The sequence below is a fragment of the Mytilus trossulus genome, chromosome 7 (genome assembly GCF_036588685.1).
Source record: "Mytilus trossulus isolate FHL-02 chromosome 7, PNRI_Mtr1.1.1.hap1, whole genome shotgun sequence".
Classification (NCBI taxonomy): Eukaryota; Metazoa; Mollusca; class Bivalvia; order Mytilida; family Mytilidae; genus Mytilus; species Mytilus trossulus.
This window is the reverse complement of record NC_086379.1, coordinates 29,220,101-29,234,891: the sequence shown is the minus strand read 5'-3', so window position 1 is coordinate 29,234,891 and position 14,791 is coordinate 29,220,101. Positions and strand designations below refer to the sequence as shown.

The window sequence follows — 14,791 nt, the reverse complement described above, 5'->3', positions numbered from 1 at the left end:
ATTGATATAATTTCTTTTGAAATTCAACCTTAGCTCCTGCAAGCCAGAATATTAAACACTTTTTAAAAATTCCACATGACAAATTCAACAGTGTAAACCCTTTAGCAAAAACTTATAATACTGAAAAAAATTATCTTAAATTTTCCAGAATATCTAGGGCAGACGCTAGCATTGGACAGGAAGTTGGTTATTGTCCACAGGAAGATGCTTTAGATGGTTGTCTAACTGGCAGAGAAATGTTACATTGCTATGCCAGGTTGAGAGGATTGCCTGCAGACAGTAGAAAATATGTAAGAGAATAAAGTCAACATGTTAACTATTTAATTTTGAATCTTACATTCACTTTTGAAAAATTAAGGTTTAAACATTTGATTATTTTTAAGAAATTTTATTTTAATTCATTTGCTTCTCTTTGTTTCTGGATTACAGTGGTTTGTGCCTATTTTCTTTACGAGTTAAAGAAATTGAAATCTGAAGTAAAAGGCTTTAAGTATCAATTTTTATTGTGCATTAAGTCTGAATGAGCAATTGGAAAAAACTATGAAGCCATGCTTTTCATTCCAACATAAAAAAATCTAGTATCAATAAATGTTAAATGAATGATTTTTATAGCGTTTGGAAAGTAAATGTTGGTTTAATAAGTAAACCCAAAGTTTTTGTAAATTCTAAGTTTCAATTTTTTCAAGATTTTTTTCTAAAATTTTTAATTTCCATGATATTTGTAGGTTGTGGATGACGTGATAAAGAAATTTGGATTGAAGGAAGCAGACAAATCTATACACCATTATAGTGGTGGTATGAAGAGGAAACTTTCTGTTGCCATAGCAATGCTTGGAGAACCACCTGTTGTTTTGTTGGTAAGAATAGGTCATGTTGAAATTTTAAGATTAAACGAGGATTGTTTTATAAAATGTCACCACAATTTATACTCTTTGAAGTTTTACTTAAAATATGTAGCCTTGGAAATAAGAAGAAGTGGTTTAATTGCCAATGAGATAGTTTTCCACCAGAGAACAAATGACATATAAATAAATAGCTATAGGTTACCATATGGTTTTCAACAATGAGCTAAACCCATTTCGCATAGTTAAATGCCTATAAAACACCTTGTTTGATTATAAATGGGGTAATTGTTTCAAGTATTTGGTTTGATATGAATACAATAACAACTCATATCAGTTGAAAAATAGTTTGAGTAAGATAATACCTATTGAATTAAAAATATGTGTGAAGTTGCTAACTTCTTTATAATTTGGTCTCAGATGGAGAGTTGTGTCATTTGCAATCAAACCACATCTTGTTAATTTTAAATTGTTATGAAGATATTTCTTAAGATATTGTATATGTTCAAGAAAAGTTAATTATTCTCTGTCTTTTAAGATTTGAGGAAGATTACATCACTGTTTGCTATAAGTATATTTAAACTATTTTTGTATTGTACAGGATGAACCAACGACAGGTATGGATCCTAACACGCGTCGTCATGTGTGGAATATTTTATTAGCAGCCGTCAAAAATCAACAGTCAGTCGTTCTTAGTTCACACAGGTAACCAGTACTACTATTACTTTGATTAATCTTAAAACAATTCATGAATTTTGAAATGCTTAAGAAGAATAATTCCCTTATATTGTATTTCTTTTAATTCAGAAATTAATGTGTGCATCTATTAATGAAAATCTTGGATATCTGTATCTATTTACTATGGTTGCAAAAATTTTATAAAGGAAATAACTTCTGAAATCATGATTGCAAATTTTAATGGCCCAGTCAACTTAGGTAAGGTCAAATAGTTTGACCTTTGTCTGTCATTCTGGCATTCCATCATTCCACAGCAAACTGTTAAGGTGGTACCTAACATTTCAGGGAGATAACTCTGTAAAATCAGCTAAACGTTTTAATTACGTTGTGTTGTTAAGGGAATATTAAGCTTCTCACTGATCAAAATAAGTGTTTGTCAAACTGCTATATAACCAGTGTAAATTTTCTTATAAAATGGTTGGTTTAAAAATTTAGAAATTATTATATTTTTGTCAAAGGGTCAATGTAAATTATTTGTCAAAATTTTATGAAAATGAAACAAGCCCAATCAATTTAAGTTAAAGTGTTGGGTACCACCTTAATAGAGCTGATAATTGGCCGACCGTGCAAGGGCTGTATAGCCAGTCAAGGTCGTTAAAAACTTCCATTTGTTTGTTAATAGAGCTGATTTTCAGCATGCGAGTCTACTATGATGAGTTACAGATTGAGTTTATAGTATGTGTCATAAAAATACTGACAAGTGACTATATGTACATCTAAAACCGGACACTTGACTATAATGCTTTTTTTTTTATTCATTGTTGATTTGAAGGTATTTAAAGTAAATGCAACATAAGTTTTGTCTGAAAGACAAATAGTGATAGCAAAGGACATATTTTATCAATAAAGTGAAGACATTTAAGGTGGTACCCAACACTTTCACTAAAATTAATTTGGCTTGTTTAATTTTCATAAAATTTTGACAAAGTAACTTTGACCCTCTAATAAAAATATTAAAATATAAATTTTTTTTAACCAACCGTTTTGTCAGAAAAATTACACTGGTTATATAGCTTTTTTGACAAACACCAATTTTGATCATTGAGAAGCTTAAAATTCCTTTTACAACACAACGTAATTAAAACGTTTAGCTGACCTTACAGAGTTATCTCCCTGTAGTGTTAGGTACCACCTTACGGAACTATTTTTCTATTTATTTAGTATGGAGGAATGTGATGCATTGTGTACTAGACTGGCTATAATGGTGAATGGGGAATTCAAATGTTTGGGAAGTCCACAACAACTTAAAAACTTGTAAGTTTATAAATATATTACTTTTCAAATCTTTAATAAATTGAGTGTTAAAAAGGTGGAGAAAATGTTTGCCCACTACTAATTTGCTCAAACCTGGTTTATTTTAACTAGTCGGCTAATCAGTTTTGCCAAAAATAAATATCAATATTTAAATTTTAGATTTTTAACAGGTTGCCTGCAACTTAAGAGGAGAGAACTTCAGTTTGACTATCTTGAGTTGAGAAAACTTCAGTTTGACTATCTTGTGTGGAGAAATCTTAGAACCATCTCATAAAAGAAGGAAAATCTTGTATAAATAAACACAATATCATGTATGGTTACTGAATATGTAAAGACTTCATCTGTATAAGAAGTTTTAAAAAGTAAAATATTCTATATTTCAGATATGGTGATGGCTACATTGTAACAGTTTATATGTCTGGTTTATCAACAAATAAAGTTAGAGTACGAGATTTCTTTTTGTCAACATTCCATGGATGTCGGACAAGGGTGAGTTGTGTCTCTGTAACTCATTTTTGCTTTGTTGAGATAATGTATCTCTTTGATTCTGCCAATGTTGAACTCTTTTCTAGATATTGAAGCTAAAAATTTGATTTTATATTGATTTTGAATTATTTGATAAAGGGCGTTGAAGGTCAAAATACACTGCCTGGGACAAATTTAAATCTTTTGTATATGTAATGAAGAAAAATATGTATGTATGTTTGTATGTTAATATTGTAGGATATTTTGCCAGTAAGTTTGGATAAATTCAAATAATTCATTAACTGCATCAATTGACCAGAATTTAAAAAGCCTATATTCTGCTTACATATTTAGTGCTTAATTAATTTATTAAAATATATCGGCCTTGGAACAGTCATGAAACATTTAAAGTCAAATGACATAGTACATGTTTTTATATATTTGAATGCATAGTACCGGTACATGTATTATATTATGAAAACATAGTACATGTATTATATATGGGGCAAATGTAGAATTTATGAAAGAGGCTTTATTCTGCCGAAGCTAATTTCTATTATCATTGCTAGACTTATTTGAAAATATTGAGGAGCAAGCAAACTAATATGGTACTACTGGATTATTTTTTATACTTCATTTAAGGAATGACTGTAATATTTTTTCTTTCTATGAAGAATTAACATGAAAAATTTGGTGCACACTGAATAATGCGTGTAGCGTTACATTATTGTAATCCTTAAATACAAATTAGGGTTATAATTCAAATAAATAGTATAAAACCTTTGACAAATTTATTCCCAGGAATCGCTTGTGCCTTCAGTAAGTATATATGTTTGTGAAATACACAAAGTTTACTATGAGTATATTCAAACCTATTTGTCTGTTGTTATACATTCACAAATTGAACTTGGACTTATTGGTGATAATTTCTACACACATTTGTCATCTTTGACCTTGACATTGTAGCACTACTTCAATAAATCTTTTGTTTTATTTTGCACTTTCACTATGTTATCCTTATAATGTCTTTTTTTATTGAATAAAAAGCGTGTCATTTTGTTTCATGACATACTTCACAGTTTTAATGTTAGAATAGTGTAAATATAACAATATCTTAAATATAAATCATTTATGAAATATTATGTGGGGAGATTTTGGTATTGATCTTTTCACTTTGATTTGCACCCTTTGAATTATTGGTTGTAAGTGTTTGATTAATAATACCCCTGCTCTGAAGGAGGGTTTTGTATTACTTTACTGTCAGTATTAATTGTATTCAGCATTTTCTAATTTGAAATCTTTTATATACCAGTTTTATTATACTCACTTGTATTCAAATTCACTTTGGAAAAGTTTTTTCTGATTTATAGGTATCCTTAACTTGTGAAGTATTTCTATTCACTCTTGATCAGGTAAAATTAATAAACTTATGCAGTACAGAATCTACTGAGATATATTATAAAATTGTATAGAATATAAATATTTACATGCACATTCTATCGAAATATTGATGATGTTGTTTTTTTTATTTCTAGGAGGATCACCATGGGGTTTTACAGATTGAGATTCCGAAAGGCAGATCTTCAGTATCAGATATATTTGTACAGCTGGAACAAATTAAACATCAATACAACATCATGCATTACTCCGTTTCACAAACAACACTTGACAATGTAAGTATATAATCAAACGTTAAATACAACATCATGCATTACTCCGTTTCACAAACAACACTTGACAATGTAAGTATATAATCAAACGTTAAATACAACATTATGCATTACTCAGTCTCAAAAACAACACTTGACAATGTAAGTATATAATCAAACGTTTAATACAACATCATGCATTACTCAGTCTCACAAACAACACTTGACAATGTAAGTATATAATCAAACATCAATACAACATCATGCATTACTCAGTTTAACAAACAACACTTGACAATGTAAGTATATAATCAAACGTTAAATACAACATCATGCATTACTCAGTCTCACAAACAACACTTGACAATGTAAGTATATAATCAAACATCAATACAACATCATGCATTACTCAGTCTCACAAACAACACTTGACAATGTAAGTATATAATCAAACGTTTAATACAACATCATGCATTACTCAGTCTCACAAACAACACTTGACAATGTAAGTATATAATCAAACATTAAATACAACATCATGCATTACTCAGTTTCACAAACAACACTTGACAATGTAAGTATATAATCAAACGTTAAATACAACATTATTCATTACTCAGTCTCACAAACAACACTTGACAATGTAAGTATATAATCAAACGTTAAATACAACATCATGCATTACTCAGTTTCACAAACAACACTTGACAATGTAAGTATATAATCAAACGTTAAATACAACATCATGCATTACTCAGTTTCACAAACAACACTTGACAATGTAAGTATATAATCAAACGTTAAATACAACATCATGCATTACTCTGTTTCACAAACAACACTTGATAATGTAAGTATATAATCAAACATCAATACAACATCATGCATTACTCCGTTTCACAAACAACACTTGACAATGTAAGTGTATAATCAAACATCAATACAACATCATGCATTACTCAGTTTCACAAACAACACTTGACAATGTAAGAATATAATCAAACGTTAAATACAACATCATGCATTACTCCGTTTCACAAACAACACTTGACAATGTAAGTATATAATCAAACGTTAAATACAACATCATGCATTACTCCGTCTCACAAACAACACTTGACAATGTAAGTATATAATCAAACATCAATACAACATCATGCATTACTCAGTCTCACAAACAACACTTGACAATGTAAGTATATAATCAAACGTTAAATACAACATCATGCATTACTCCGTCTCACAAACAACACTTGACAATGTAAGTATATAATCAAACATCAATACAACATCATGCATTACTCAGTTTCACAAACAACACTTGACAATGTAAGTATATAATCAAACGTTAAATACAACATCATGCATTACTCAGTTTCACAAACAACACTTGACAATGTAAGTATATAATCAAACGTTAAATACAACATCATGCATTACTCTGTTTCACAAACAACACTTGATAATGTAAGTATATAATCAAACATCAATACAACATCATGCATTACTCCGTTTCACAAACAACACTTGACAATGTAAGTGTATAATCAAACATCAATACAACATCATGCATTACTCAGTTTCACAAACAACACTTGACAATGTAAGAATATAATCAAACGTTAAATACAACATCATGCATTACTCCGTTTCACAAACAACACTTGACAATGTAAGTATATAATCAAACGTTAAATACAACATTATTCATTACTCAGTCTCACAAACAACACTTGACAATGTAAGTATATAATCAAACATCAATACAACATCATGCATTACTCCGTTTCACAAACAACACTTGACAATGTAAGTATATAATCAAACGTTAAATACAACATCATGCATTACTCCGTCTCACAAACAACACTTGACAATGTAAGTATATAATCAAACATCAATACAACATCATGCATTACTCAGTTTCACAAACAACACTTGACAATGTAAGTGTATAATCAAACATCAATACAACATCATGCATTACTCAGTCTCACAAACAACACTTGACAATGTAAGTATATAATCAAACGTTTAATACAACATCATGCATTACTCCGTTTCACAAACAACACTTGACAATGTAAGTATATAATCAAACGTTAAATACAACATTATTCATTACTCAGTCTCACAAACAACACTTGACAATGTAAGTATATAATCAAACATCAATACAACATCATGCATTACTCAGTCTCACAAACAACACTTGACAATGTAAGTATATAATCAAACGTTTAATACAACATCATGCATTACTCCGTTTCACAAACAACACTTGACAATGTAAGTATATAATCAAACGTTAAATACAACATTATTCATTACTCAGTCTCACAAACAACACTTGACAATGTAAGTATATAATCAAACATCAATACAACATCATGCATTACTCAGTCTCACAAACAACACTTGACAATGTAAGTATATAATCAAACATCAATACAACATCATGCATTACTCAGTCTCACAAACAACACTTGACAATGTAAGTATATAATCAAACGTTTAATACAACATCATGCATTACTCCGTTTCACAAACAACACTTGACAATGTAAGTATATAATCAAACGTTAAATACAACATTATTCATTACTCAGTCTCACAAACAACACTTGACAATGTAAGTATATAATCAAACGTTAAATACAACATCATGCATTACTCAGTCTCACAAACAACACTTGACAATGTAAGTATATAATCAAACGTTTAATACAACATCATGCATTACTCCGTTTCACAAACAACACTTGACAATGTAAGTATATAATCAAACGTTAAATACAACATTATTCATTACTCAGTCTCACAAACAACACTTGACAATGTAAGTATATAATCAAACGTTAAATACAACATTATGCATTACTCTGTTTCACAAACAACACTTGACAATGTAAGTATATAATCAAACATCAATACAACATCATGCTTTACTCAGTTTCACAAACAACACTTGACAATGTAAGTGTCAGCATTTACCTCTCCAAAGCATATCCTCTCTGTTCATGCTTATATTATATTGTAGTATAACCCTTTCCAGAAACACATTTTCAAAATCACAAATTCTTGAATTATGAAAATTATAATTTGAATTTGGTTATCTCCCTTTTCTGGAAGTAGAACTGCTGCTTTGCAGAATTGAAGCTCAAGAGTCAACAATTAGCATGGTTTATCCTTGTTAACTTAAAGATAATATTTAGTTTATATAGATATAAAAATGATTATTAGCATTTTGTCTTTAAACATACTCTTTATTTGATTTGCATTTGACTGGTTGAGACATTTTAGCTTTTTATGCACCATTTAGGCATTTATGGCCATTATGTTTTCTGGTCTGTGCGTCCGTCTGTCTGTGCGCCCATTCATCCATTTCTGTCTGCTTCAGGTTAAAGTTTTGGAACAATGTAGTTTTTGATGAAGTCCAATCAACTTGAAACTTTGTAAACATGTTCCCATTAATATGATCTTTCTGATTTTAATGCCAAATTAGAGATTTTATCCAATTTTCCTGGTCCACTGATCATAGAAAAAGATAGTGTGGATGGGGCATCCATGAACTTGGGACACATTCTTGTTTAAATATATGAAAAAACTATTATTTGCTTCATATCTTTTAATTATGATTAAATTTTATTTACACCATGCAATTATTAAAGACTACAAATATGTGTGACAAATCTTTATTTTATATTTTAGGTATTTTTGAATTTTGTACGTGATCAAAATGATGGTGTAGTACCAGAAATATATGAATCCAGTTCTGAAGGAAGTACTTCTGGAGACACATGGACTGAAGGTTCTTCAGAGGCTTTTGGTAATCCTCAGTATGCTTACAATAATGAAGGTTTTACGACAGAAAAAGATTCTCTTCCTGTCAGATATATTGACTACAACAAAGATGGCCGACATAGTCCACTTTATGCTACAAAAATGTGATTTATTTTCAGTGCGGAGAACAATAAAAAAACAGCTTCTTTGGACATGGTTTAGATTTTTTTTATATGAAATTTACAAACCATTTTGATAACAGTTTATGATTTACAGCAACTTGTTTAAGATGGCATTGTTAGATATTTTTCATCTCTGAAATGTGATTTTACCAAAGAGATTAGAATATGAATTGATACAGCCTTATGTTATACAATGTGGTAAAAATAATCCATTAGAAAACAGTAAAACCAACTTTCATAATCCATGATCTACTTTGTTTGCTAATAAGGACAATGAATGAGTTTTACTCTTGTAAACTGAATTGTCTATTTATGAATTTATTGGATTACGCATTCTGGGTAATTTTCTTGAAAGTGTTCATAACACAATAAGTTAATAACTTAACAACAAAAATTCAGCCAATGACAGTATGTTATTCTCATTTTGGGATACAAGCATGAAATTACTCATAATTCTTTAGAATCAGAAATATTTACGTTAAATGATGTTAATTTATACACATATGCTGTAAAGACATAGAGGGATGTGAAAAACTTTTATATTCTTCATTTTGATTTGTTTCTTGTAGAAAATACATAATTCAGCTTTTATTTTGTTCATGAAGGGGGTACTTGTTAAAGTTGTGTGCTTCTTTTTTTAGCATGAGATTAACTTTACAATGATTATTTTATATATAGAGATATATTTATCTATATTTTTTCTTTTATGAGTAAACAATGCAAGTTAACTGTTTTTGCTTTTATATGCCGTTTTTAATCAATGCAAAAAACTTGAAATGTCTATTTCTGGTTGTTGTTATTTTTGTGTGTGCCTTAAACAAAAAATAAGGTTATAGAAAACATTTTGTTTCTAGTATCAATGTATTTGTAATTATAAAGTTCTATTTAGAATGTTTCTGAATTTTCTATGGACCAACATAATTTTTACTATTTCACTCACAGGGCCTCAGTGGCAGAGTGGTCTAAGTAGTTACTACTGAAATCACCAGCCAGTCAAGACTGGGGTTGTGGGTTTGAACCCCACTAATGCGGGTGCACTCAACTCCAATCTTAATCGACTAGGATTGTCATTTTTCAGATCAGAGGTTAGTGGTTTTCTCAAGGCACTCCGGCTTCCTCCACCAATAAAAACTGGCCACAAAGAAATAGCCTAAATATGGTGCTTAAATGTGCCGTTAAAACACCAAAAATCAAAGTCAAATCCTATTTCACCCTTTTACCTTTTGCCACCAAGAAGTAAAACAAAATTCACAACAAAACATATTTTTTATTCGTCTTCTGTTAAACAAAAATGTGGAAGTGAACATAGTTTTAGAGTAAAGGAAATGTCTTTAAAAGCGGAGTGTTTTAATAACCAAATATTTTGTCTTTTAAAACCTCCTTAGGGTGGTATATATCAATGCAAGATTATTTTTTTATTTTTGAAATATGTAATTTATACTTATTTCTTGTTATTGTCAGACCCTAAATGTTATAATTTTTATTTCAATGCAAAATATCAGAGTGGTGCAAAATTACTTATATTTTAAATATGTGTTGATTTCTGTTGATTATGTCATGTATGTAGTATCGATATTTCATTGCCTTATAAATAAAGAACAATGTATTTTTGTTTCAAAAAGATTGTAGCTTTCTAAAATCTATAGTGTATTTAGTGTAGTTCTGTACCGTAATAAACTTAGTATGCATAAAAAGTCACCATTACTTAAAGAGATTTCTTGTAAAAAAATGTATGCATAATAGACAAAAATTTGTATATCTGTATATACATTGTATTAAGTCTTTTTTATATTAAATTTAGATACTTATTGTGTGCAATAAATGAATAAAAGGTTCAAAAGTTTTACTATGACAGAACTTTTTGGGGGTACATTGTCTTACATAAATAACATTGGAAAACACATCACGTTTGATCTGGGACACCCAACATCTTTTTTCTCTTATTTGACAAAAATCTCATGGGAAATGATATACATGTATTTCATATAGCTGAGAACAAAGTTGGGAAAATAATATACTTCATATGAGTATGTTCAAAGTTGAAATTTTCTTATATTTTAGCCTTAAAATACAAAAGACAAACTTTAATGGTAAAATATCATATTTCCAGTAATGGAAAAAAAACTAGGAATACATACATTGAAAGGGTAAAATAATATTATGTCCTCAGCAGGGGAACGTAATCAAATACATGTATAACCAAGAATTTTATCATGCTTCATCAGCCATTTTGTCTCAAAGTCTGTGATAATATTATTCATGATGCATTATTTGTTATGAAATATACTATTTAACTTTAACAGATTAACTTTATTTAACCCTTTTTAATTATATTACTGCATTTAAATTTACATTTTGTTTATATTTTTTTTTACTAATATCTCCAGAATGATTTTTTTACTGATATACTTTAATTATAAAATTTGATACACCATTTTAATGTTAAAATAATATATACAATTATTTTCAACTTCTCAAATACAATGTATATAGAAAAAGTCTGTCCAGAGAATTCATAAATACTTTTATACTTTCTTATTTTCACAATTATTTGAGTTAAACTGACTACAAATGAAAAAAATCTTGACTGAACATGAAATGGAAGTCTTCCTTAAATGTTAAGGGTAAAATCTTTGCTCTTTTTATAAAAAATTGCATCATTTCAATTTTGTTTTTGTGTAACTGCAGTAAATCTGTATTTGACCCATAGTAATGTTTTTGGCAAAGTTTATTTTACTTTGAGGCTTATAATTTATTTTATTCTGTATGTTTGATTATTTATGTGTAACTGTAATATTTTATCCTGTAACTTCATTCTAATTTTAAGCAAAATTTAAAGTTTTAAAGACCCTTAATTAACGATATACTCATTTACATGTAATCATTCCAATTAAAAAAAAAATGTTTTATTTTCTTCAATAGCTTCTATTTGTTATACCGTAATGAGGTACATATGTCAAAGTAAGAATACTAGGTCAACTGAACTAATAGAGACCTTTTATTCCCATCATAGGACTTGTTGGCAATCATTTCATATTTCCATATCTTTATCTAAGGTACATGTTAGTACATGTGTATTTTTATGGTTGTGGAGGTTAAATCTTTTGTCTAACTATCTCAGTCAATTGAAAAAACTCATTAAACATTAAGCATTTGTCATTACATATCATTGTATTTCTCTATGTTTTCATTACCACATGTAATTTCAAATAGAAATGTTCATATTTGAATTGTGTTTTTTTTATACAATCTGACCAAAAATATAGTTTGATAGATGTTTATATTTTATTAGTTACTTTATATATTTATAAAGAAATAAAAGACTTTTAACAAAAATTGTTTACACTGTTTTCTAGTTACTAAAATATGGATAAAAGGAGATGTGCTACATGTATATACAAAAATGAGATAGCAACCTAAAAGCTCAAAACCTAAAAATATTTTGAGGTGAAAATATAGTCTTTTCAGTATATCAATTCAAGCTCTGTAAAACTTGTAGATAGTTACTGGCTATTACAGTGCTTATCCAGTGACCTTTGTGGTATCACAATAGCAAAGACTAAAACAGTTTACCAAATTGCAGTTAGATTTCTACTCCAACTAACTGATCAACTGGTAAAATATTTTAGCAGATTGCTCAAGTGAAATGTTGTTAGTATATGTGAGTGCTGTAAAATACAAAGTAATACTTACCATCGAGAACCAGTTTAATAGTTGATACCTTCGTCAATATTTACTAACAAAAATAATAAAATCAGTAATTTGTATACAAAATGTTATTCGAATCACAATTGCACAATAACTTCATCTTAGAAGACAAAGCGATAGAATAAACACCTACAAAACAATGTTTTGAACTATTCATTTATAATATTTATTTATGATAGAAGTTTCCATGTTAAAATTATACCATTTTATTCAGTGACTCATACTATAGTAAGATATTATTTGTGTTAGAAATGATTGACAAAGGTATCAACTGACTGGATCTGGATGGTAAGTATAACTTTTTATTTTACAGCACTCACTTCATACTAACAACATTTCACTTGAGCAATCTGCTAAAATATTTTACCAGTTGATCAGATAGTTGGAGTAGAAATCTGACTGCAATTTGGTAAACTGTTTTGGTCATTGCTAATGTGATACCCCAAAGGTCACTGGATAAGCACAGTAACAGCACTCACTTCTTACTAACAACATTTCACTTGAGCAATCTGCTAAAATATTTTACCAGTTGATGATTTAGTTGGAGTAGAAATCTAACTGCAATTTGGTAAACGGTTTTAGTCTTTGCTATTGTGATACCACAAAGGTCACTGGATAAGCACAGTAAGAAATATAAATTTCAATCATTTAATTGACTCAGAAATCAAACAATTAAAGACGAAGTAGAATGGGAGAATACCTACCATAAATTCTGATTAATATTCTTCTGAGGTTATTAGCAAATATTTCATGAAAATTCAGGAGACCAAATTAATAATTTATGCAGAAATTGCGGAAATAATTGATAAGGGCAGAAAATAACTTCAACCTGAAACAAATACCTTAGCAAGTTGTTGCTGAAACTCTTGAACATGCAGAGAGCTAGCACTTACAATAGGATACATCAGATTTTACATCCACATTTCAACCTTAGGTAGCTGCGTATATATTATCAGGTTTTCTACACATTGATATCATAAAATATCAGCCACTTTGGCAAGTGAGCGAAGGGAAGGAGTTAAAAAGTTTCACATTGTGTCGAGGGGCTGATATTTTACGATATCTATACGAAGAAAACCTGATTATCTGTTTATCTTTCTTTAACTGGTCTTTATCCTCTTCTTAAAGATAGTTTTACGCTTGACGAAAGCAAGCTTGATAACGTCTCCTCTCACATTGTGATGTCCCTGATACTTTCTCCTCTCACATTGTGACATCCCTGATTATGCCTGGTCTCGTTTTGAAGTCTTGATTGGAGAACTATGGAGTGACAAAGCAGGGTGATATAGGTGTGAGAAGGATGATCATTATTTTTACCTCCCCCCACAGCATAACAGACTTGAAAGGCAAGAGTTGTAAAGACAGACAGGAGAAATATAGTGATGACCAGTCTTATTTTCCCAATGGAGTTTATATCTTGACTTTTGAAAATAACAGCAATAAACAAAAAACAAGGAGCATTCTGTGAGTATTGCATGGCAATACATAGTCCACTACCAGTTAAAATTCAGTGTATTTGAACAAAATTCTAAATTGACCTATAACTTTTCATGGTGTAAACTATATACATGCAACAAATATTTAGTCAATATCTTCAAGCATTACAAAACAAGAATGTGTCCAAAGTACACGGATTCCATACTTGCACTATCATTTTCCATGTTCAATGGACAGTGAAATAAGGTAAAAATTCGAATTTGGCATTAAAATTAGAAAGATCATACCATAGGGAACATGTGTACTAAGTTTCAAGTTGATTGGACTTCAACTTTATTAAAAACTACCTTGACCAAAAACTTTAACCTGAAACATGCACTTTACTTATCTATGTTCAGTGGATTGTAAAAATAGGGTCAAAAGTCTAATTTGGCTTTAAAATTAGAAAGATCTTATCATAAGGAACATGTGAACTAAGTTTCCAGTTGATTGGAATTTGTAGGTAGGGCATAAAAAGTGTTGAAAACTGATTATTAAAGTGAATAATTAAGTATAAAGACTATAACTCTACACAAAATCATCAGACCAGAACAAAATTCAATCTTGGTCTGTAACTTGTTATGATAAAGCTGTATTCCAATGACCTTCCAATCAATATCTTCTAGCATGATGAACCTAGAGGCTCTAAAGAGCCTGTGTCGCTCACCTTGGTCTATGTGAATATTAAACAAAG

General features: G+C 29.5%; 1 protein-coding gene across 1 annotated transcript in view; it reads left to right on the top strand.

Moving 5' to 3' along the window:
* Window positions 1–12,180, top strand: part of LOC134726332 (uncharacterized) — a 98,834-nt gene extending 86,654 nt beyond the window's left edge. The window contains exons 93-99 of the mRNA XM_063590732.1: window positions 149–290; window positions 726–857; window positions 1,444–1,547; window positions 2,742–2,834; window positions 3,218–3,323; window positions 4,835–4,972; window positions 8,660–12,180. Of these exons, the coding sequence (XP_063446802.1) occupies window positions 149–290; window positions 726–857; window positions 1,444–1,547; window positions 2,742–2,834; window positions 3,218–3,323; window positions 4,835–4,972; window positions 8,660–8,899 (955 nt within the window). The 3' untranslated portion in view covers window positions 8,900–12,180. The remainder of the gene's footprint in view (window positions 1–148; window positions 291–725; window positions 858–1,443; window positions 1,548–2,741; window positions 2,835–3,217; window positions 3,324–4,834; window positions 4,973–8,659) is intronic.
* The last annotated feature ends 2,611 nt before the right edge of the window (window positions 12,181–14,791 follow it).